The sequence below is a fragment of the Embiotoca jacksoni genome, unplaced genomic scaffold (assembly GCF_022577435.1).
Source record: "Embiotoca jacksoni isolate LCO1_2020_lvr unplaced genomic scaffold, fEmbJac1.0.p SCAF_4, whole genome shotgun sequence".
In the NCBI taxonomy this organism is placed as follows: Eukaryota; Metazoa; Chordata; class Actinopteri; family Embiotocidae; genus Embiotoca; species Embiotoca jacksoni.
In genome coordinates this window covers 16113954-16138674 of record NW_027185392.1, presented here as the reverse complement: position 1 = coordinate 16138674, position 24721 = coordinate 16113954, and the positions used below count along the sequence as shown (strand labels likewise).

General features: G+C 46.0%; 1 protein-coding gene across 12 annotated transcripts in view; it reads right to left on the bottom strand.

Annotated features, from left to right (window-relative positions):
* The window catches only part of fat1a (FAT atypical cadherin 1a), a 77941-nt gene that overhangs the window by 5504 nt on the left and 47716 nt on the right, over positions 1 to 24721 (bottom strand). For all 12 annotated transcript variants that reach the window (XR_011179117.1, XR_011179118.1, XR_011179120.1 and 9 more), the window contains 17 exons: positions 20212 to 24285; positions 19397 to 19593; positions 19120 to 19273; positions 17432 to 17665; positions 12715 to 13101; positions 11715 to 11929; positions 9414 to 9551; positions 9009 to 9152; positions 6759 to 6956; positions 5520 to 6116; positions 4523 to 4745; positions 4290 to 4421; positions 3964 to 4121; positions 2806 to 3280; positions 2009 to 2162; positions 1176 to 1286; positions 413 to 1065 (listed from right to left, as the gene is read on the bottom strand). Coding sequence is in view for 8 of the 12 variants with exons in the window: in XM_069166927.1 (XP_069023028.1) it covers positions 413 to 1065; positions 1176 to 1286; positions 2009 to 2162; positions 2806 to 3280; positions 3964 to 4121; positions 4290 to 4421; positions 4523 to 4745; positions 5520 to 6116; positions 6759 to 6956; positions 9009 to 9152; positions 9414 to 9551; positions 11715 to 11929; positions 12715 to 13101; positions 17432 to 17665; positions 19120 to 19273; positions 19397 to 19593; positions 20212 to 24285 (8244 nt within the window). In the remaining 4 variants the exon portion in view is untranslated. The remainder of the gene's footprint in view (positions 1 to 412; positions 1066 to 1175; positions 1287 to 2008; positions 2163 to 2805; positions 3281 to 3963; positions 4122 to 4289; positions 4422 to 4522; positions 4746 to 5519; positions 6117 to 6758; positions 6957 to 9008; positions 9153 to 9413; positions 9552 to 11714; positions 11930 to 12714; positions 13102 to 17431; positions 17666 to 19119; positions 19274 to 19396; positions 19594 to 20211; positions 24286 to 24721) is intronic.

Sequence of the window (24721 nt, the reverse complement as noted above, 5' to 3'; positions counted from 1 at the left end):
TAAACAAATGTAAAACCGCAACGGTTTCTTTGGACTTCAGTTTGGAAACTTTAACAACAGATTTTTATTTTAACATCAGCAGCGGCTTTCCTGGAAGGGACGACGTAAATTGGGGGATGAATAAAAAGAGAAAATAACGACAAGCCCTGTTATTTTGTAACTGCTTCGCCGCTTTAAATAGACTTTAGTTGGGTTGTATCGGATTTCACGAGCAGTTTTTGTTCATTTCCAAACAACTGAAACGCCTGCTCAGCAAAAGTAAAACAAGAATTATCTTGTAACTGAAAGTACATCACGGTAAGTACAGCCGTCGGGTGTCAAGTGACATCATCGGGCTTCCGGCGACGCATTAGAAGCGCGCGTAGACGCCGCTCAATCATGTGACCGGCCGCCGCCGCCGCCGCCAACTCACCATCGTAATCGTAGTCCCAGTTTGGCTTCTGTATGGAGTCGCTGTCCGACACGGAGTTGGAGGGCGGGGGAGGGGGGAGGTTGGGCGCCACGCTGCACACGGCCACGGTCTTGCGGTGTCCGTGCACGGAGTCCGGGTTGAAGGTGCTGAACTCGGGGTGCTCCGGGATGGCCGAGCCCTCGAACGAGTTCCTGTCCAAGTTGTTCCGCGAGTCGCTGGGAATGCTGGGGGTGTAGGAGATGGGCCGCACGGGCACCTGGGGGGGGACGTCCGAGTAGATGTTTTTGTTGAGCTTGGCGTCGAAGTACGGCCTCTGGAGGAAGGAGTGGGGCACGCCGGAGCCTCCGGGGCGCTTGTCGTCGTCGTCGTCGTCGCCGGCCTTCCGCCTCCCGCGGCAGGCCCTCTTGCGGATGACGACGAAGAGGAGGACCAGGACGAAGATGCTGGACACGAAGACGACGATGCCGATCACCTCCTCCGAGCCGATGTTCCAGGAGGTGGAGACCAGGTCGTTGCGGACCTCGGCGCGGAGCTCGCACGTCTGCCCGCCGAAGCCCAGCGAGCAGTTGCACCTGTAGGAGCCGTACGTGTTGTGGCACCGGCCCCCGTTGGCGCACGGGCTCCTCGCGCACTCGTCCACGTCGCTCAGGCACCTGGACGACACAGCGCAACTCGGTGAGCGCAAAAGATCCGACCGGTCTCGCGCGTCGAGACGTCGGCTCGATCCAGCCGCCGCGATTGATCGTGAAACGGACGTACGTACCTGTCTCCCTGGAAACTGGCGTCGCACTCGCACACGGGACCGTCCAGGCTGTCGATGCACTTCCCGCTGTTTTTGCAGGGGTTGTCTCGGCAGTACGGCCCCAGCTGGCACCTGCATTCAAAACACGAGAAGCACGTCAGGCCACTTCCAGCTGCAGAACCACGAGGGGTTGCCGTTAAGGTCCACCTCCTCCTCCTCCTCCTCCTCCTCCTCCTCCTCCTCCTCCTCCTCACACACAAAGCTCTGAATGGGCTCAGGCCGAGTTACATCGCTAACTCTCTGGTGAACTATGAGCCCTCAAGAACATGGAGGTCGTCTGCTGCTGGTTTATTGGAGGTTTCCAACAACAGCGGGATCCAAAATCTGGGATTCATCTTTTATCAGCTCTGCTCCAAAGCTGTGGAACAAACTGCCCGTAGGTGTACTTTATTAAAGAAAGCTTAAAACACATCTCTTTACTTTAACTAGCGACACGTGGAGTCTTTGCACTTGTCTGCACTTTTTCTCATCGTTCTATATTTCAACTCAATCTTATTCATTTGTTGTCTTGCATTTATGCCTCGCCTGTTCTTGCGCATTTTATTTTCAAATGACATTGAACACGTTTTTAACGTTCCTTTACGCGAAAGTCTGCCGTCATTATCGAAACGAGATCACACAGGCAGGCCCGTGAGAGATTTTTTTTTTTTTGGTCACGAGTGCCAAAAGTTTTCACCGACGGGTGAATTCAAAATGTAAGTTTACATGGCTGCAGGCGGGGACCACTTCAAAACAAAACAAACTAAAGCGTGTTGAGGACGGTGTTCATGTGACGGAGGCTGGAGCTGCCGTACCTCTGTCCCGAGTACTGCCCTCTGCACTGGCAGTAGAAGTCGTCCGCCCGAGGTACACAGGTGCCCCCGTACAGGCAGGGGTTGGAGGCGCAAGGGCTTATAGCGATCTCGCAGTGTGCTCCCATGAACGAGGCGAGACACTTGCAGAAGTAGCCTGTGGAAATGAGGAAAACAACGCTGAGCGAGTGGACGTTTTTTTTTTTTTTGGGATCAGAATTCCAGTAGTGTAATTTTTTTTTTTTTTTTTTTTTTTTTTTTTAATTGGGCTGGTGTTTATGAAACTCCACACATCCGGGCGAATGTTTCACAAAAAGCCTTTCTGGTGACGGTATGTAATTACGTGCCCGGATTTCTGGCAGGTCTTTTAATGTGAAACAGATGCGGAAGTGTCGACTCTGCATTAACAGCAAACGGCACTAGCTGCAAATTAACAGCAGCACAGAAACACACCAGAAAGAAAGAAACATTCAAACTAAATCATGATAAATGTACAGAGTAAATCAGAATTATAGGCCTGCTTCCAATAGCTGGTCTTGATTAAAAGCACCAGGCTTTTCCTCTCGAGTTGAAAATGTAATTTTAAAAGTATCAACAACAAAAAAAAAATAGCTGGGGTTTGATTTGCAGTTAGCGAGGCAGCAGTACAAGATTTTATGACACAATTAAAACCTCACAATATAAGTGTACAAACACTTGAGAGGCACGGTGTTCAAAACAAAAAGGAGAGCTGGAAATTCTAATGAAGCAGCTGCGGTGGAAATAAGCGAGTGCAATGAGCCAAGCGGGACATGGCGTACCGCCATTGGGCAGCGAGGTGCAGCTCCCTCCGTTGGTGCAGGGGTTGCTGGAGCAGCTCTCGGCAGGTGCGAGCGAGCAGCCGGGAGCCACGTCCACGATGTCCTCCAGCACGGCGTGCGCCCGCCGGGCTCTGGTGTTGAGGGGCAGCTCCTGGCCGTTCAGGGCGATGGCCTCCATGCAGCCGCGGAGGCCGTTGGTGACGGGCAGGCTGCGCCCGTGGCGGGCGGCGGCGGCGGCGTGCTGGCGGACGTGACCGCCGAAGTAAATCCTGTCGTCGAGGTTGAGCGTGCGCAGGGTGCCCGGCGCCGTGCCCGAGGCGGCGTGCACGCGGTCCAGCACCAGCTTGGCGTAGTTGCCGTCCACTTCCAGAGAGACGGAGTGCCACTCCCCGTCGTTAACCTGAGCGCTGTGGACCGAGACCAGGCCGGGGCCGCTGCCGCAGTCGAACTTGTACTGCAGGCGGCCGTTCACGATCTATTTTTTTTTTTTGGAGACAAGACGTGCGGAGTTAGAACGAGCTGCGACGTGCAGCTTTTTTATAGATTCCGCGTTAAACAGTCCGCGATTAATTTCGGACACGGGGTGCGTCCACTTAGCGGTGTGCCGTAAAAGAGCGTTTAACTCCTGTAATACCAAGTTTTACATGGGAAAACAAACCTTTTTTTTTTTTTTTTTTAACAACAATATAACTTGTGTTCTCCCACCAGGTTCTTGGTCCACGGTCTGACATGCAGACTGCTACACCAGACGGACTGGGAAAGGAATGTGTGGAAAACTGCTTTCTGATTCCCTCCCACCACTAAAATAGCTCTTGTGTGTGTGTTTTTCAACCCACCACCACATTCCCATAGTCCCTCATGTGAAAGGACTTTTATAACGGCCTTTTCTGAACCCTGCAGCGGAGTTGGTTGGCACACAGTCGGTCGGCTCGCTGGTCTCAACGGAATCGAGGGGGGGGGGGGGGTCAGTAATGTGTTATTAAGCCCTTCTGATGTGAAGATGCTGGGCGGTAACACGGCGGCGGTGTAAGAAATGCAGAGGGATGGTCGGTCTCCGCTTATTTATGATGACCGAAGTTATTAAATCAGTTTTAAAAGAGGCTGAAGGAATGATGATGCCCGTGAGTGAGTTCTGGACAAATAAGTCCGCGCGCTCACCTCTAGGATGCTGTAGTCTGTCCCTTTAGCATACATAACAGTGGCGTGGGTGGAGAAGGTCCTGAGCCGCAGGGAGAGCTTCATCAGCTCCTTGTTCTCATTCTCAATCAGATTGTATTTCACGTAACCGCTTCCGCCGAACGTCAACGAATGGCCATCTGCGAAAGAGACGCGGGCACACGCGAGGAAGAGCGAGGACAAAACAGAAGTCAAATCCGGCGCCGAGCATCGTCGTTAACATTATACAAGTGGAGGAAGTTGAGAGAGAGAGAGAGAGAGAGAGATGAGGAGAGAGACGACGCGAGATCAGAGACAGAGAGTCTTACCGGAGCATTTGCCCTTCGCGGCCTCGGGGCACACGCAGCTGTACACGGTATCCGGAGGATCGGCCACACACTCCATCCCCTCAGGACACGGGTTGCTCTCGCACAGGTTGTTCAACACAGGACACCTGCCACCTGGATGCCAAAATATTTCAACTCAGAACGGGAGCCGCCGCAGGCCACAAAGGGAGAGGCGTGCGTGCGTGCGTGCGTGGGCGCGCTTGCGCCGGTCGTACCTTCACACTGGCAGGTCGCGGTCCTGCGGTGCCGCGGGGTCACGAAGCTGAGGCGGGCCGTGCTGTAGGTGGACGTGGCGGTCTTGTCCAGCGAGACGACCTCGTCGCAGAAGTGCAACGGGCAGTCCAGACCAGCGCACAGCTTCTGGACCACCCGCACGATGCGGACCCCCGTCATCTCCTCGATCACGGCCGCAGAGGAGTTCAGCTTACGGAAGACGACCTGAAGGAAACGCAAAACACCAAAAGGCTCAGTGGAAGGGGACGACGGCGGAAAGGAAACCGCCTCCGATCTGATTGACAGAACATGAAACCAAAAAAAAAACCCGGCTCTGACGAGTTCATAATGGCAGAAGACATTTTAAGGATGAAGCTGAAACAATTATGTCATTTAATCAATTTGATGATTGGTTGGAAGCAACTTTGATACTGATGATACATTGGAGTCATTTTTCAAGGAAGCAGCAAAGAAGTATGTTACGATGTAAAATAACTTCACGGACAAGTGATTGTTAAGAGTGAAATTTCTGGATTCTTTACAATTCATCTTTTTAAAAAACAATGTTTTATATGTCAAGAGCTGAAATTTGAATAATCAATTACTCAATCAATGGATCAGCAACTGTTATGACAACCGATTAATCAGATTAAGACGTTTTTCAAGCAAAAACTGTACGCATTTGTCATGTTCAGTTTCTTGAATGTGCGGATTTGCAGCTTTTTTTTTCTTGTCGTATCAAACTGAATATTGTTTGGTTTTGGACTGTGGATTTGACAAAATACGTAATTGGAGGGAACCCCCCCCCCCCGGGCTCTGGGAAAAATAATGACAAGTTATATGATAGTTTATAGACTAAATAATGAATATAATCATCCAAAACAATATCTGCTGCCGGGCTAAACATGTAATTCAAATCTTTTGTCTCGACAAGTGAAAAGTTTGGCACCAATAAAATGCCTGTCTAGAAACATAAAGTGTAATTCTGGCTGATCTCACCTCCTGAGATTGGTACGGGCTGCCGGATCTCTCCAGAGTCAGCAGGACATCCAGGTCTCTTTGCCCCGAAGGCTGCAGGCTCACTAACTGAACTTCACTCCTGCGCACTCCGGCGATGTTTCTCAGGGCTCGCTGGAAGTTGCGCCAGTAGTCCCCGATGAACTCCTCCGGGGCGATGTTTGCAAAGCGCACCGCTATGGAGTTGTCCAGGGCCTGACGGGTCACTTGCCGAACGTGCACGGTGACGTCGGCGACCGTGGCGAAGCGCCCGTCGGTCACCGTCACGTTGAACGGGTAGTGGCCCACGTCCAGCGGCCGCAGGGCGATGACTTTACCGTCGGAAGCCGAGACCGAAAACAAGACGTCGCTCTCGTCTGCCGACGAGGAAGACGAGGGGGAGAGGCTGTAGGTGAGGGTGTCGTAGACGTCTTGGTCGGTGGCGTGGATCTTGCCCAGGACTCCTCCCGGGTACTCGTCGCCGGCGGTGGAGACAAAAATATCCAGGGGAAGGATCGCCGGAGGGAAGACGCTCTCTTCGATTATCCGCACGCTGATGAAGGCGGTGGAGGAGAGCTGAGGTTTGCCGCTGTCTGACACCTGGATGCGAGGAAAAGAGAAGGACACACAGGGTTCATCTTCTTTTTTTTTTTTTCCAACAGCAGAGGGCAATCAAGCTCTTGCGCTCCTCACGTCCCTAAATTAACAGCTTCCACGTCCTGTCGGTGCAGCGGATATCAAAGCCAACAAAACATTTGAGATCATACATTTTACACTTTCACAGCGACGGTCATCAAGCTAAAAAAAAAAAAACAACTATGACTCACATGTGAGTGTACATCTCGTGTAGCAAAACATCACACTTTGATTTCATATCCCATCTGCCCACTCTTCCCCCCCCCCACCCCCCCTGTTCTTTCCTCTGAGGTGACACGTGATCTCGCCAAATCAAAGCAAACGTCTCTTATTGAAGCTTCTTGCGTGAGATGCACTCCGGCGCAGCAGCTTTATTGTGCCCCTATTTCAAGTCAGGATCTCGTATGAAGTGGGTTTTCAAGGTTGAAATAAGTTTTAAAAGATGGACATGCAAAGAGGAATACTGACTAGCCGGGGGGAAAACGAGCGAGCACGACGGGGAAAAAGTACAGAGAGGGATAAGAGGGAGGACGAATAGATCACATCGCCGTGGCTTGACGGTTAAATCGATACTCACTCTCGACTCCCCTTGATGCTGTGACTCACCTGCGCGTGAAGTAGGTAGTTTTCTTGGCTTTTCCTGTTTAGCGCCCCCGCAGCCACGAGAGCTCCCTCCTGATTGATGTGGAACGCGTCGCCCTCGTTCCCGTCCACGAGGGCGAAGGTGAAAGGCGGGCCGTTGTGAGAAGCGTCCCGATCAGTTACGGTGAACTGAAGAACACTCGTGCCTTCTGGTCGGTTCTCCTGTGGGAGGCGAGAGGGGCGTGTTTCATATTTGTGGTGAGAGGAGGCGGTTGTCATGAAACTGCAGTTGTTTTTCAAAAGGTAAGATAGACCACGTCTGTGCCTCAACGCTGACTGAAACTATTTCCAGCTGGGAAACACAGCTGGAAATGAATGAGTTAACCAGTCAGTCAGTCAGTCAGTCCACCACTTTGGTTGGTGCTGAAAGGCTGTAGGATAACTGCCGTGAGATTTTGTACACACATTCATGGTCTGCAGAGAATAAATCCTGCTGACATTGGCCATTCATTGACGTTTCCTCTGATGCCACCAGCATCTTATTATATATAATGCAAGGAACATCTGGGTGCAGGTGTGTTTGTCCCTCGCATATCTCGACAACCGTTCGTCCCATCTGCTTCCCACTTGGTGGCTGTATTGCTCGAGGCCCGGGGATGTGCATTGTCAAATTCGGTGCGATTTGGACACGGTACACATTTAACTTTAATAAAAAAAATAAAAAAAATAAAAAAATTGCTCTGTGCCACAGCGGACGTAGTCGAGCGTGCCTCCACCAAAGTCCACAGCGAGCTGCTCTCCAGAAAGCTACAAAGCAATCCGACGTGCCAGGCCAGACTGCCAAACAGGCTGTTTTAAACAGGCACTGCACTAGTTATCTGAAATTCTACAATCTGGACTGGAACAAAACTGATATTCGTTGTTCCCAGGTGACGAATCTTAATGACTTTGTGAACCTCTGACTTTTCGTCTGGCGCCACCACAAATCTCATTTGTGAACCCGAGTGAAATGTCTTTTGTCCATGTCCAAATATTTGATGGCTCACCAATAATTTTGGGGGATAAAAATGTATTTCCTGATCAGAATAATTGCGCTAACTTTGGTGATCCTTTATCTTATAATGGGGCCCCATCATCAGGCCAAAATTTTTGTTTTGATAAATGCTTTGGTTCACAACCAAATACCTAAAAAGCTTCAGCTCAAAAGAGGTGGTTAACACGGTAAACATTAGACCATCAACATCACCATCAGAATTGTGACCGTTAGCATTTAACTCAAAGAACCGCAGAGTTTAAGTGCAGCTTCATGGCTGTAGAATCTAATTTTATCCACGTGGCGCTGGTATTTGTCAGTTGTCCTTGCCTAACAGCTTGTTCAGTGTTGTGGCTCGGTTTGTGTTGAGTAACAGTAAAAGCGACTGTGTCAGTTTTATAGTCGAGGCTTTGTCTTTTGTTTTTCTGTCCCTGAGCGGGCTTTAGATCAGCCCCTGCTGCTGCCTCTTTTAAGTCCTCACTCAAAACTCGCATTTATTTTCAAGTGGTAAAACTATTGATCCTCTTGGTCGTGCGTACAGTGCGTGCATGCTCCGTTTGGTCTTGTTCTGTTTTAGTGGGATTTTTGTACAATACTTTGATCAAGGCTTCATGGAAAGTAAAATAAAGCCAGTCGGGAGGAAAAACAATGGTTCATCCTGAAGTGCTCGAGCTGTTTGCAACGTGTGCTGTGCCTCCACACAGAATCTCTTAACTTTTCGATTTTCTGAACCGTCAGGAAAATTGGAAACGAATCATCTTCCCTCCAACCTTTCATTGGGTTTTTTTTTCTCATTTTTTGGTCTCCAAAACCGTAATACGAGTGCATTTCCTTTTCAATTCCATCCTTACAGTTTCACTCACTCCAGTCAGCCACGCTTCATCAGCTTAGTATCTTGCATATTCCCACTGTCCATCACTCCTCCCTTACGGTCTTGTCCTCCCATCCCTTATCTGAATTCTTATACTTAAGATGCAGCTTCTGTCTTTCGACCCCCCCCCCCCCTCTCGTCTTTCCTCTCCTCATTCCTGCTTTTGCTCCGTCCTCCGACTTGCTTCTTGACATTCTAGTTGCACAGTCTCCCATTATTTCTCCCTGTTAATCCGTCTCCCTGTGTCCACTGTAATCCACCCCCCCCCCCCGCTTGCACCTCCTCCTCCTCTCTTTCTTCCTTTCCATCTACTTCATTCTCCCTCTGCCGCTAATCAGGTACCCGCGCTGACCCCCTTTTCCCCTGTCACCTGGATGATGAGGCTGTAGTTGGCCTGGGAGAAGAGGGGCGGGTTATCATTGACGTCTGAGATGTCAATGTTGATCACGGTGCTGCTGGAAAGAGGGGGCACCCCGTTGTCTGAGGCTACCACCGTCAGAGTGTACCCAGATGTCTGAGGGAAAGAGAGACAGAGAGAGACACAGAGAGAGAGAGAGAGAGAGAGAGAGAGAGAGAGAGAGAGAGAGAGAGAGAGAGAGAATTACCATACATCGGCGAGCCTGCTTTTGTAAGCAATGCAGCGGAGATCGGTAAACAAACTTCACTATTAGGCCTGACATGACTCCGATTGGATTCTGCACCGAGTGCAATTAGTACCTCGGCGGATTAAACTGTACGTCAGCATTGTATCTGTTGTATCTGCTGTTTCTCTTACTCTCTCTCTGTCCAGCTGGCGACCAACTTTGAGCTCCCCTCTGAGCGGATCGATGGTGAAGGGGCTGCCTTGGTTGCCGTCCACAATGGAGTACCGCACTTGATCGTACGAAGGCCCGTCGAAATCCTCAGCCATCACCTGTTAATCAGTCAAACATGAACACCAAAATTAATCAATCGGCAATACTTGAAGAGGGGTTGCTTGTATGCGAACATATTCTGTAAAAAACTATTTTCTCAATCACCCTCGCACCATGATCGATGGGTTCCCGAATGAGCACAGAGTTACCTGCCAAATTTAAAAGGTCCTATTTTGTATAAATCCTGATTTCTATTTCTTGTTTCTATTATCATAAGGCAGTTACAGGCGCTACATAAATGCAGTCAAAACGCTCGGTCCACGGAGGAATGCAGCAGACCGTATTCAGCAACTGTGCTGGCGGTGACATAAATTCCGCTCACTCAAAATGTCGTCATTGTGCGATGCAAGAAATCCAACCTGAGCCACCAGCGCGTCCGAACAAACACACATCTGTAGAATATTAATTGTAATCGCATTTCAAACCGCCTCCACATTTGGTTTGAAACTGATTTGCAAAAATATATATATATTTTTTTTAGGTTTGTTCAAAAGTCAATCCAGACATAATCTGGATATGTTTAAAAAAAAAAAAAAAAAAAAAAAAATGATTTGGGCTGGCAGCCTCAACAAGGCCCGAGTCGACCAATAAGATCTGTTCGTCGATCGACCGATAGTTACTCAGCAGCTGTTTTTACTTAGAATTGAGGGTTAGGTTTACCAACTGGAAGACTTTTTTCATTATCTTTTACAATGTTATCATTAAAACTACTAATTGATTTCTTGAGAATACGCGATTAATCGATATACAAAATAATCATTAGATGTAGCTTTACTCTTGAAATATCATACAATCTGCATACAACAACCTTTACCTTCTCCTTTTCACCTTCCTCCCACGCACGCATGTACTAAAAATACACATCCGAACAGTCTTAAAACCCACCAACCGTCAAATATCGAAAGGGATCCCCGGGGAAATCAGCAGACAGAGGAGATTTACAAGTATGAGACAACGGCAGGTATTAAAATCAAATTTTGCGATGGATAATTTATATTCAAGGACATTAGACACAGATAAATGGCCGTAAGGAGGGGTCTTTTATGAGGGCAAGGAGACCGGATGGGCAGCAGAGGTAGAATGGAGAAGGATGGGAGTGAAAATCTTACTTGGAAAGGTAGAAAATCCTTATCTTGGATAAAAGCTTAATGAGTCAAATGCCTTTTAATTAAACTGTTTGAGCATATGCGTCATATAGTGCACAAGAACAGGGGTTCAGTGAGCATGACGAGCATTGGTCCTAATTTAGCTGTTCCACCAGATGGTGATTTGCCACAGGTGCAGATATGTGATAGTGTGTTCAGTGAATAATGGGCAGAGAGCAGAAAGGCTGTGAGCAAGTAAATGAACAACTGATTAATAAGGGGAATGAAATGACAGATTTTGCTGGAGGTAAGTTATAGCAAAATTATGCAACTTCTTTTTAACCTTCAAAAAGCAGCCTCAATATCCCAAACACCTGTTCTGGCATTATTTTACTCAATTAAATATCCTGCAAAAAGCGCGCAACGATTTACAGCTATCTATAACAATAAGATAGCTCGGTATTCTCTGTACGTACATTACTGTTGAGGTGACAAGATCGAAGATGAGCGATCTTCCTTAAAGGTGGTCCATAGCGGTATTCATTGACATTTTCTGAAAGCCCCAAGTTCAAGAGTTGCGACGTGATGTTTTCAGAAATGTCGGCGGACATGGACGTTGTTCGTTGGAAAGCGATTCAATAAATTATAATTTTGTGCGTATAGAGTTTGCCTTCATAATTTCATTGTTCATGTTCCCAATGACCTCAGCTTTTCCCGTTTTTCATTACACTTCTGTGGCTTCCTGACGCTGTCCATGTTGTCGTTGATCAGCAGCTGCGTTGTCACGATTTAACCACCTGAACGGCAACAATGCTGCACTGACGACTTCCCATGTCGTAACCGTGAGCTCACGAGTGCCATTTAAAGGCAGCATAATATTAGCCGGCTTGCTATGCCGTGTATTGTTGCACTCGCTTGATGTTTGGCGGTGTTAGCCAATGTGTCGACTCAATATGTTTCATCGTCGTCTCTTCGGTTTTCAAACCCTTCCGCTTGTCAATCAAGCCCCCCTCCCCCCCCCACACAAAAAAGCGCCTGCTCCCTATAAAACATGTCCCTAAAGACAAGCATTCTTACCGCCATCACAGTCTTCCCCAGCTCAGTGTCCTCGCTGATGACGGCTGTGTAGACGTCCTGGCTGAAGACAGGTTTGTTGTCATTGACATCAGTCAGGTTGATGTTCACGGTAGCCATGTCACTGAGCGGTGGGGAGCCGCCATCTGTAGCCTCTAACGTAATGTAGTATTCATGAGAGACCTCGTAGTCCAACGGCTCGATCACAAAGATGTCACCTGAGGACAAACACACGGCGGTTTGGATGTTTTCTGTGTATCAAAACAATCCTGTGATACCAAAGTACATCATGAATAAAAACTAAAAAAAAATCAATGAGGTGACAACCACTGCTTTTTTTTTTTATGATTTTGTGTTGTATTTGCAGCACTGTTTTGTAGAGAAGTAATTCGTTGCAAATAGGTTCTTTGTTCTCAGATCATACATTTTTTTTCAACCAGTTTATGATTCTCGATGCAAATATTTTAAGCTCAACACACATGTAACTGTAAGTCAAATCATCATCTGTCACTGACGCTCATTTGACATTCAAAAATGACGCTGGGCTTTGCCGTGCTGTCGTACAGCAAATCTTATGGCGAGAAACTAAAACCGTTGCTCTTATTTTCTTTGGTGTTGCATTGCAGTGATGCAGGTCGGCAATCACGGCCCAGCCTGAAATAAACCAGGATATTGTTATATAATTCACGCTAAATTCACTGAGAGCCGAGAAAAGTTATTTTGCGGATTTTTTTTGTCTGTAAGTATTCCCACATATGTAAAGGTGTCTTGTTCCCATGGCAACTCCGCTTAATAGTGTTAGGACTGCAAAACAGTGTTGAGACATGACAATGTGATGATGAGTGTAAAATAAAGTATATTTTATCTACGTAGGCATCATGGTGGTGATTGGAAACTGTAATCTAATTTAGAAAAATGATTGAAAGTATTTTAATTCAATGTGGAATTTAGTCGGGCAGATTTTATTCACTTAAAAAGTAAGTAGAAACTTGAGTACACGTACCAGTGCGCGGGTCCACGCTGAACATGCCATGCTCATTGCCGCTGATGATGCTGTAAGAGATCTCTCCGTTGGTGTCCGCGTCCCGGCTGGCCGCCTGCACTCTGAGCACCTGATTGCCGACGGTCACGTCCTCAGACACAGTGGCTGTGTATTCTCGGTGCTCAAACACCGGCGGGTTGTCGTTGATGTCCAGGACGGAGACCACCACCTGGCACTGAGAGGACAGTCGTGGCGAGCCCTGGTCACTGGCACGGGCCTTCAGCTCATACACCGACTGCACCTCGCGGTCCAGGGGGCGCTCCAGGATCATTACGCCGGTGTGCTCGTCGATTGAGAAAAATCCATCGGCAGACTCGACCAATGAGTAGAGGATGTCGCTGTTGAGACCTGGAACGACGAAATAAAGGCCTACTTAGCTTTTTTTTTTCTATTGGAAACATGAATGTTTTTGTTTCCTTTTTGGCAACATATTCCTATTCGTTCTGATATGACACTTTTCAGTTTACAACTTGTTTGAGTGTCATGTCGCTTGTCCTCCCACCTCTCAGCCATTAAGCTGGTGACAAAAACCATTATCATCCACAATAAGATTGATGGCCACATCCACAGAAATACTCCCTTTAAGTACAAGGCGTTTGGAAGCATATTGATTCGTATATTGATGAATTGATTCTCGAATGATTAAAACCATCCCCTTCTATCCTCAATCCAAAACATCCATCTTTCACACAGCCTCCGATAAACAGGAGCTGTAAACGTCTAATCCATGCCATCCTCATAACTCACGTCCTCCCACAAGCAAAGACGGTCCCAGAAACAAGACAGAGACGGATCACAATAATAATCATAATGCTTTCCTGCAGGTGGCCCCCATTTGGAATACACCATTATATTCCCATTTATCAGGTAAGTGCCCCCCCCCGTCCTCTGTGGATCTCATTATCATGCTGGAGAGACTCCCGCGGGGAACCCTGCTTATGTGGTTTCTCATCATTTTCATCTGGTCGGATCATCCTTGAGACAATTGTTTAATGTTGGTTAAGTGAATTGTGTTGAATTATGATTGGGTCTATTGCATTATACACAGATGTTTACAATTGTGCGCTAATCTCAGTCCCATGGCTAGATTGTTTAATATGAAAGAATAGCTTCATCAATAAGTCGATTCACAAAAAAGTATTAAGATACTTCTTACATCACCTTCAGCTCACGAAAATCACAACTATCTTGCCGTTTTCTAAAATTCGAAAGATATGCTAATGAGAATGATTATTAATTAGCCATTTCAGACCCCACGATCTTTAAATAGTACTCGCGCCCGTAGACATGTTGATCTTAAAGTGAGATGTGGTCCGGGGGCATTGTTGTTGCATTGCTACCTTAAGGTAGCAGGGAAATATTGACCAACAAAAAGCTGGTCTCAAGTCAACAGCACGATACTTCACTGATATTTTAAGGGCACTGTATAAAGAGAATAATATGTCAACATCTGCTGGCGCACAATACGTGTAAAGTTCGTTTGTTACACAGCGGCATGCAGCAGCGCACAAACATGCAAAAGATTAAAAATAAAAAGATTACTGTTGTGTACATCAGTCGGCTTAATCTGTACAAGAGCAGATCCGTTTCCTCTACAGAGAAATCTTCTTTCCTGCTGTTTGAAAAATATGCCATTATAATAGCAATCTCCAAGTGCACCCTGAATTTTTACAGGAATGGGAGGTGACACTCTGATTGGATTATTCATGAGACTAAGTACAAGCCCTTCGAACCATGCGCCTTACTTCGTACTTTTATTATCTATCGTGAATTTAGCAAAAGTGTTCTGTGATGTTACGAAAAGCAAACACTAATTGCACACCAGCCTTTATCGGAGGCGGATTTCATTTGGGACAGATGGGCTGGTATTTTAGAACATCTTTCAAGATGCTTTCGGTGGCGAGTTTGTGAAGAATATTTTAGAATCTGGCACACAACAACACTAACAAAGCGGAAAATGATTAAATTCATCCACAGCGGAGCGACATTAGAAACTGAAGAAAAGCAGCAAAGCAAAGGGCAAAGAGAGACATCGGGATCCAGGTGGAGTGATAAAGGACAAAGCGGAATCAGAGAAGGAATTTAGAAGCTTACAGCAGATCAAGGTCACCAGTCTGGGTCTGCTTCAGAATCATTCCACACTGATAAGTGCTGTCTCTCAGAGATTGGAAAGTGGGCTGAACTGGGGAGCAGCGATGTGGGGAAGTATCAAACATCGTAGGGGGATCGTAGGGGCTGTGGTACACAGCAATCAATGCCAAGAATGAGTTCACTCGGAGATATCCAGAGTCAAATATGGGAGATAAAGCAACTCTTTTCTCTTAGGAGGAGGGTTACATTAGATTTTTGCATTTTGATGGTTGGCTGCAAAGACAGTTGACTGAAGCGAGCGACTGAGTGAACTGGGTCAAAGCTACGCGCCTATTTTATTTTTTTTTTTTTTTTTTGTACACTATATGTCTGCTCGGGACTTGCCAGCTGTGCTTGAAGCTTGCAACTAAATCACAAAATACTAGACAGACACACACACTCGCATACAAATAGAGACAGAAGCATGTGAGTGAGAGAAATACTGATCAAATCCGTCTCTGTTTGCACTCGGTGTAACTCTAAATAATTATTGCCCCAAGCTAAACTGCAGGGTGCAGCTTCTTTTCCCTCCACGCACCCTTTTCCTTAATATTCTAAATGTGACGCAAATTTGTTGCCAGCAAAGCCTCCGGAAGAAACCCCTTAATGCCAGCTCTTTCCTTTCACCACTTCACGTTTCTTTCTCAGGGACTCAGTTCCAGCATCCCTTTCATTCTGTCAAGCTGTCAGTCCACTCGCACAAAAAAAAACAAAAGCAAAAAAGGGGGGTGGGAATAGGAAGAGACGCTGTCGATTCTCTGTCAGTTGACCGGCTAAAATGCTTGCTTAAGCTAGAGTGCCCTGCTTCGCTAAACTTGCAGAGCAATCTGGACCGGCAGGTCCGATACTCCCCTGGAGAGAAAAAAAAAAAAAAAAAAGCCCAGGAGTTTAAATGAATGTAAAACTGCGTGCTCTCAGGCCTCTCCGCGTGTGAGCCTCTCAGCGATCGGCAATGTTTGCCGAGAGGAGGAGATGCTCGAGATAAATAATGTGGCCCTGTGGCTTTGCACCAGGCAAATAGAAAACTGCAATCATCCCTTTTGAGAATTCAGCTTGAAGAGAAGAATTTCATTAGTGTGTAATGGAGCTTTTAATTTGAGGGGTTGATCATTCATGAAATTCCACATTTGTTATCCCTTCCTCTTGCCATTTAGTGTGATGCAGTTCCTCAATGGAAAGATGTGCTTATTGAGTCAGCGCTGAGCCAAGCTATATATATATATAACATAATGGCAAATACTATTTTCAATGTATATTTGTGAATCACTACGTTATTGTGACTGGGAGTAATGCGCTGGGTTGCTGTTAATATTCTACAGCCATTTGTGAGCTTATTGTCTTATGATTAGCGTTTTATTGCCTCAGCAGAATCTACAACTGAATTGAAACAGATTTACTTGAGAGCTTCCAATGACTCTCAAGTTGATCTCCTGATACTTACTTAGTCAGTGCGCTGAGGCAGCAATGGTGCAGCACTAAAACATTTACAAATATTCTCCAAACAGGGAAAAATCAAGATCAAGACTGGATGAGCCGTATCTTACTGAGTTATAGTCAAGATGTTTATTTTAGCTGAACTAATGAGCAATAAGGGAATTTCTGAGTTTTTCTATTTGAAATTTTTAATAATGACATTTTAAACATCTTGATAAGGGACTTAAGTGTTTCAAAATCCCAATCTTCTGTATAATTGACCATTCGCTTTCTTAAATTACAATTGTGCTGTTGAACTTGAGATGTCTCTACATGCTGAAACAGTGTGGGGCTGCAGAAACGCCGATACTCAGCATTCAAGGAGTTTGAAGGGGCGGTGTCTTTTTTTTTTTTTTCTTTTTTTTTAACACCTTTCCAAAACTGAAGTCACAGGAGCTGATGATCCACGTCTTCTTCATGGATCAGTGAAGACGAAAACGCTGACTTTCTGCCTGAGAACAGGTTCTTGATATTTAAGACTCTTTCCACTGGGTTCTTGTTTTAATACGAGTCAGCTGTGAACATTCTAAAAAGTTTTGTGGAAGACGGAGCTTTCGACCAACACGTGAAGCTAAAGTCAGTATAACGTGTCTTTAGCTTCGTAAGCCAACCTTTGAGCCAACAAAATAGCCGATCACTGGCCGGAAATGAGAAGCCTTTGAGTCTACCCGCTGAAATTAAGAACCCGCTGTTTGATGATGACTATATCTGTCATCTTATCACTGTAAAATGCACGTGTGCTGTGTGAGAACATAAAAGCTGGGCAGTTACGGCTTCAGATATGAGGCCCTCCTTGTTCCGCAGGTAATTAGCTTTAGATAAAGGGTTAAAGGTTTTTCACTAGATTTGCATTCACCATCTCAACAGAAAGAAAAAGAGAAGCAGTGCAGCTGCCCCATTCTTTAACCAAACGGTTGTAGATTTTACATTTAGAAAACCGTCAGAGTGAATGAAAAAGAACCTTTCATAGTAGGTAAAGGTCTCACGCTACCCGTTTTTAGGTAATGGACTGATTTAGTTTCCTGTTCGAGCACATGATCGTGGAAACAGTGTGCATGAGAGTAAAATTCCTCACCAGTATCGACATCATTTGCCAGCAGCTTTGCCACAAACGTGCCCGTCTCCGTGTTCTCAAACACCGTGAGGGTGTACGGATCGGACGAGAACTGCGGCGGGTTGTCGTTGACGTCCTCCACGGTGATGTGGATGTCGGCCTCGCAGTACCGCCCTCCTCCGTCCACCGCCCGCACTTTGAACCTGTACTCGTCCTTCTCCTCTCGGTCGAGCGGCTGCGAGGTCTTCAACTCCCCTGAAGGTAAGACGGAACAATGTTTAGAGAAATGCAAAAACACAGACAGACTTCTCGGGGGAGTAGATGCATGTGATTTACTAACCGAGGTTCAACATAGAAGCTATTCCATTTTCCCACTGATATAAAATGTGTGTCAGCAATTAATCAAATATTGAGTTTCTGTTCAAGAGAACAAACCATGTAGACTGTACCGCACAATAACCCTCTTGTCTACTGTCGACTAACCAAGTTAAAAGCATCCAAAGAACTAATAGCTTTTAAGAGAGAGGAGAGAGGAATAAATGAATAATTGAAGCGGGAGAGGAGGGAGAGAATGGGGCGATGAAGGAAAACATCAGAGTTGGCAGCTAAGAGCAGCTTGGAAGTATCCTGGGATGCGAGGCAGCAAACATTCCCACAACCTCTCTGGAAAACTCCAGAGGAGCCTCTTGGCGGTCCTCATCAGCAATAATCCTACTTGTCTGCGCTGGGGAAAAAAAATGATAGTATCCCCTCTCCATAACGGTAGCTCTGCTGATGGAAACTCAATATTGAGGTTTAGCAAAAGACAGCTGGATGGCATTGTTGCCTTATTGTCTGTCTTGGTGGCAGCCTCAAAATATTACAAGGGGTTCTTTGTGACAGCAGATGTGTTCCATAGTTGTTCAAATCTACTGGCTTAGTTTGATTTTTTTTTTTGTCCTTTCGTGCGTTTTGATTTGCATTTATTTTCAAAACAGGTTGGTTCTGATTAATGGGCATTATGTGTGTGTGTGTGCGTGTGTGTGTGTGTGTGTGCGTGTGTGTGTGTGTGTTTTTTTTTTACTTTTCTCATCCTAGCAGCCAGATTGAGCGTGTGATTTAGAAGTTCTCCCAGATGAAATTATTTGCAGACGAGAAGTATAGCATCTATAAATTCAATACAAGTGTGCAGCTCTGTAGTTTAGTGCCAATGTGGGTCTTTCAGTTGCCCTGCAGGGAAATGTTCTTGGCTCTTTTAAAAGTGAATAAGTAAATAACAACTGGGCACGAGAAAACGATCCTGGCTCCGCCATGGCTGACAATGATTGAAACACACACAAAAACACACAAAAAGGAATAACATTTTGCAGTGGGATCACGACTCTCATGTAGAATGTAAAACCGCTGCCATGCTGAGCTGTCTGATTGATTTTGTGGCTCGAAGCAGAGGACCAAGAGTGTTTCATGAGAGATTTTAACACGAGTGTCCCACATACTGCTCCCTAATAATCAGAATAACCTCCAACACAGCCGGAATAAAATCTAACTCGATGTCTGCGGACACAGATGGCGTCATAAAGACAGAAAAGAGAAATGATTCATATAAAATCTATTATTCATGACTAGAGATGATTTTTTTTTTTTTTACTGACCACAATACATCGCACCATCGCTACTCTTTTTTACAGAACGGTATTTGAACAAAGGCTTGTTGCCACAGAGACACACACCTGTGTCAGAGTCAATGATGAACCATTCTGATCCAACTCCCTGCAGCTCAAAAGAGATTTTGGCGTTTGAGCGGATGTCGGCATCTGTGGCCGAGACCTGCAAGATGAGTCTGCCAGCAGGGGAGTCCTCCGGGACGCTTTCACTGTACACCGACTGGAGGCCAGATGGAGCAAGAGGAAAATGAGAAGAGGAGTAGAAATAAAAGTGAATATCATGACGAAACGAGCGCAACAAAACGGAGATCAAGAGCTGGGGTTACAACACAGTAGGGTTTACCTCGTCGCAGACTGGGCTGTTGTCATTGGCGTCCAGCACTTTGACCTCCACGACAGCTTTGGCAGTGAAGATGCCGTCACTAGCAGTGATGTTAAGGAGATAATTGTCCTTCTCTTCACGGTCCAAAGGCTTCCTGACAGATACCTTCCATTCATTCTGAATGTGTTCGATGGCAAATTGGCCGAGAGGGTCGCCTCCTGTTTGGTGTTAAAAGGAAAAATACCACTTCAGCATGACAAACAACTCCGGAGCAGGAAGCAGCCTGAGTCATTAAAAACACACAAGGATAAGGAGCTGCCCTCAATTTTAATCTGTATTCCACTAAATATAAATGATTAAGCACGGATAGGATCATTTGTGTGTTCACCGCTGCTTCACAAAGCATTTTATGATGTCTTATTGGTACAAAAGCAACACTGCAAACAAAGAAGTACGCATTAAGTGAAGATGGTGCTGGTTTGTGATTCCTCTCAATATTTCCAGACTTGGCGTAGTTATACACACTTGCTAATTAGCACCAGAGGAAGTATTTTCCCCCAGTTCATTTCAAAGCATTATTCAGATAATTATACATTTCTGTAGTACAATGACCTAAATATTTGCCTAGAACTCCTAACCTACACCTCCTAGACTCCTTGCAGATAACAGGACTGTGTAATGTTTCAAACATGAGATATTATCATCATATTAAGTGGCATAAAAGGATAATCCCCCCCCCCCTAAGCTCTGTTTATGAAAAACGGTTACACAAAGGAGTAGAGAGTAAACTGTGGGCTTAGTAATTAGCTCTTTCACAAAATAATAAAAATGCTCACCTGTGATGAAGTAGTTCACTTGTTTATTAATCTCTTCAGAATCATCATCCGTGGTGCTGAGGATAGCAATCACCCCGCTGGGAGGAGGGTCATCTTCGCTGACTGTGCCTTTGTAGATCTCTGCGGTGAAGCGCGGTGGGTTGTCGTTCACGTCGGCTACCGTTACCTCCACTCTGGTGCCAGTGACATGTTGGACTTTGTCGCCCTGGTCTGCGGCCTGCACGGCGATCGTGTATTTGTTGATTTTTTCACGGTCTAGCTCCTTCAGGGTGGTCACCCATCCAGTTTCACTGTTAACAGCAAACAGCTCAGCGATCTCCTGCAAGTTCTGCTTGGGGTCGAGGCTGTAGACGACACGGCTGTTGGTTCCAGAGTCGTGGTCGATGGCTTTGACTTGAATAACTTGAGTCCCACTTGGCATGTTTTCCACTATGACCGCCTCATACGGGTCTGACTCGAAGACTGGCTTGTTGTCATTGACATCTTTCACCTGGATGTTTACACTTACTGACGCGACGATCTCATAATTCTCCTGTTTGATTTGGGCGAGCAGAATAAGTTGGTACCATTTGGTCGTCTCATGGTCGAGGCTCTTCTGAAGCTTCAAGGCTCCACTATCTCCATCTACGACAAACACTTCATCTTCATTGCTCTCGGGAGTGTTGCCCTTCACGAGGCTGTAAACGACTGGCTGCTCACTCTCAGCCTGAATCACGTCTATCTCTGTGCCAATGGGAAGGTCCTCAGCAATCGTATAACGATAATGTGATTCAGCAAATTTGGGAATTGCCGTCTCCGGTGCGACAATCCTGATGTAAACCTGTACGACAGAATGTTTGGGTGGATTCCCAGTATCTTTTGCCTTCACAAAGAACGCATAGAGCTCGTTTTCAAGTCCAATTAGGCTCTCTTTGGTTATAATGACTCCAGAGTTTGGGTGGATTTCAAAGTTCTCTTCCACATTTTGAACATCGGCTTCAAATGAGTACTCAATGTCAGCATTGCTTCCCTCATCCATGTCTGAGGCAGCGATTTTAACCACAGAGGTTCCCCTTGGGACATCCGATGCAATAGTGGCTTTGTACTCAACTGCTCTGAATTGTGGGGCATTGTCGTTGGCATCGGTGAGAATGATGTTGACAACACAAAAGCCTACTTTCCCACCGCCGTCTTGAGCGATGAGGGAAATAGGAATAACCTTCTCGACTGTATTTTCTCGATCAAGGGTCTCCAGAGTGAAAATTTCTCCATTTGCATTGATAGAGAACTTGTCTTTTGCAAAGTCGTTGACAATCTGGTATGTTATTTTCCCGTAAATGCCTTCATCGTCATCTGTCGCCTTCGCCTCTGCTACCAAGGTACCCGCGGGTGAGTTTTCAATAAGCTCTGCCAAATAGTCCACCTGAGAGAAGATGGGGTTGTGGAAGTTGGCACCGATAACTGTTACCAAGACGACGGCTGAGCTTCTGAATACACCATCTGAAACTGACACATTAAGATTGTAATGGGGCTGCATTTGTGGCCTGCGATGGTTGGAAACGATGATGGCACCGGTTTGTTTGTTGATGGCGAAGTTCTGATCTTCGTTTCCAGATATAATTGAGAACTCCAACTTACTTGTGTCTGAGCTGTCGGCATCAGATGCCTGGACTTGGCTGACGAAATGTCCGCGTGGGGCCAATTCGCTGATATTGGTCTTGTAAGTGTGCTCTGTAAATACCGGAGCGTTGTCATTGAGATCGGTTACATCTATGGTCACGATGACATCACTGGAGAGGGCTGGGACTCCTCCGTCCACTACGCGGACTCTTAACTTGTGTTGCTGATTCTCTTCGTGATCAAGAACTTGAGCTGTAGAGATTACTCCTGTGTCACGGTCAATGGTAAAATAATCCGAACTCTTCCCCCTTTCCTCAACCAACTGAAAGAACACTTCTTGGTTATTACCAGTATCAGAATCTTTGGCATCAACCTGCAGAACAGTTGTACCAATAGCAGAGGCCTCCGAAATATTGGCATAGTATGTCTTTGACAGGAAAACGGGGGCGTTATCATTTACATCTTCCAGTATGATATCAACAAACACCTCAGAATGTGCTCCAGTTAGAGAGTCTGTGGCTCGTACGTTTAACTTATAGGCAGGATGTGTCTCAAAGTCCAAAGGCTGAATGACATGAATAACACCTGTGTTGAAATCAATCGAGAACTGTTTGAAAGGATCTCCCTCGGAGATGGTGTACACAATACGGGGGCCTTCAGAATCATTGGCCTGCACATGGAGCACAGGGGAGTGTAACGGAATATTTTCTGGGATTTCTATGCTGTAAAAAGGCTTCTCAAACACAGGCATGGCTTTGTTAACGACTGTAACTGGCACTTCCACTTCTGCCCAGAGAGCTGGTTCTCCATTATCTTCTGCCATAACAACGATGACAAAGTCTGTGTTGAGCGAGTCTTTCTCAAACTTCTTTTTGAGTGAGATTTCACCAGAGGGGCTGATTTGAAATTGCTCCTGATGTTCCTTTATGTGATAATGGATATCTGCATTTGAGCCTATGTCTTTGTCCACTGCCGTGACCTGTCGGATGACCTGGCCTTCCTCTGCATCCATCTGGACCAGGGCATGATAGGGAAGGTTCACAAACATAGGTGTGTTGTCGTTGACGTCTTCAACAGTCAAAGTTACTAAAACATGAGCCCCATCTTCAGATTTGTCCTCTCTGGTGACCTCAACAACAATATCGTACGTGTCCTGTGCTTCACGATCAAATGGAATCCCAGTGGTTGAGACAACTCCAGATGTGCGGCTGATTTCAAACCTGCTGTCAGGGTTCAAAATTTTATAGAACAAAGGCTCATTGACCTGGTTTCCAACAGCAGCAATGACTGCTAGTGTTTTCTTCTCAGAGGAATTTTCTTGGATGTAGGCTTTGTAGGACTCTCGGGTGAACTTCAGCTTGCTCTCCTTGTTTTCCTTTACAGTGATCTTCACTGTAGCAACAGCTGAAAATCTACCATCAGAGACCCGAACCTTTAATTCATATCTGCTCCTGAGCTGTGTGACATTCTGAATAGAGAGCATCCCTGTGATTGGATCAATTTTAAATTTATCGCCGATATTTCCCTCAGAGATGGAGAACAGAAGTTTGGAGTTAGGCCCGGAGTCTGAGTCTGTTGCATTGACTTGCATGACTTCTACCCCTTTGTAGGTGGGCACTATGACGGTTGTCTCGTACAGATCTTGGCTTAAAACTGGTGGGCAGTCATTAACGTCTATTACTTGAATGGTCACGTTGGCCGCCGTCTCTGCAAACAGTCGTGGCATTCCGAGATCGTGGACCTGGACTGTGAAGCGGAAAACAATCCTCTGTTCATAGTCCAAGGCAGTAGTGATTCTGATCGCTCCGGTGCTCGAGTCAATGGCGAAATAGTTATGTGCAAAGGGTTCGACGATTTGATAAATGAGCATCGAATTCTGGTCGCAATCAGCATCGGAGGCGTGGATGACAAACGGAGTGTTTGCTTGAGTCAGAACAACACTGTTGACGGGGGCCGACTCGCTGATCAGTCCTTTGAATTCCGGCTGGATGAAGACCGGAGCGTTGTCATTTTCATCCTTCAGATGAATCAGAAGTGTTGTGTTGCTGGAAAGGCCGGCCATGTTGGTGCCCTGAATGATAAGCTTGTACTGAGGAGTGGTCTCATAATCTAAAGCTTGCTGTGTCACAACCACTCCTGAGTTTGGGTTTATATCAAATGCATTGTTGATGTTTCCACCTTTTATCTGATAGAAAACAGACGACTGGCTGACGGCTGTGACCGAGCTCACAAAACTTCGTGGATGGGCCGATTCACTGACTTCTGCGGAGAACTCCTTTTTAGTGAATTTGGGGGCTGCATTGTCAGAAACTGTTACCACAATGTGTACAGTGGCTGTAGTTGACAGTGGAGGTACTCCGTTATCAGATGCCTTCACGGTGAGTTCAAACGCTGTCTTGCTACTGCGATCTAGCTCTTTGGCGACTGTTATTGTCCCAAGAACAGGGTCAATAGCAAAGGAGTTTGCAAAATTTCCTATAAGAGAGGAAAGACAAAAGAAAAATATAATATTTTTCTGTACCAGGAAGGTGTGTTTGATGAGCATTTGAAATGTAAATATTTCCCCACTCTGTCACAGGTCATTCTAAGACCTAAGTTTTTCTCAAAACAAAGCAAGCTGCAATTCAATCACATGAAGTCATCTCTGCTATTTTGAATATGCACGTGTCAAAAATCTAACCGTTTCTTGTTGTCATATAACAACTCATTGTAGGAGAAAAGCATCGTGGGAAACTCTGAGAGGGATCCGCCCATCTCCCACACATGTGGAGATCCTCTGTACAGTCTTCAATATTCTCCCTCACTTTGTAAAGTATTTCATTCATGATCAAGACCCTGTGGGCAGCAGTACTGATGACTCATGCATTTTGTATGAGCTGATTTCATATGCCGCATTCTACAATGAGAGCTT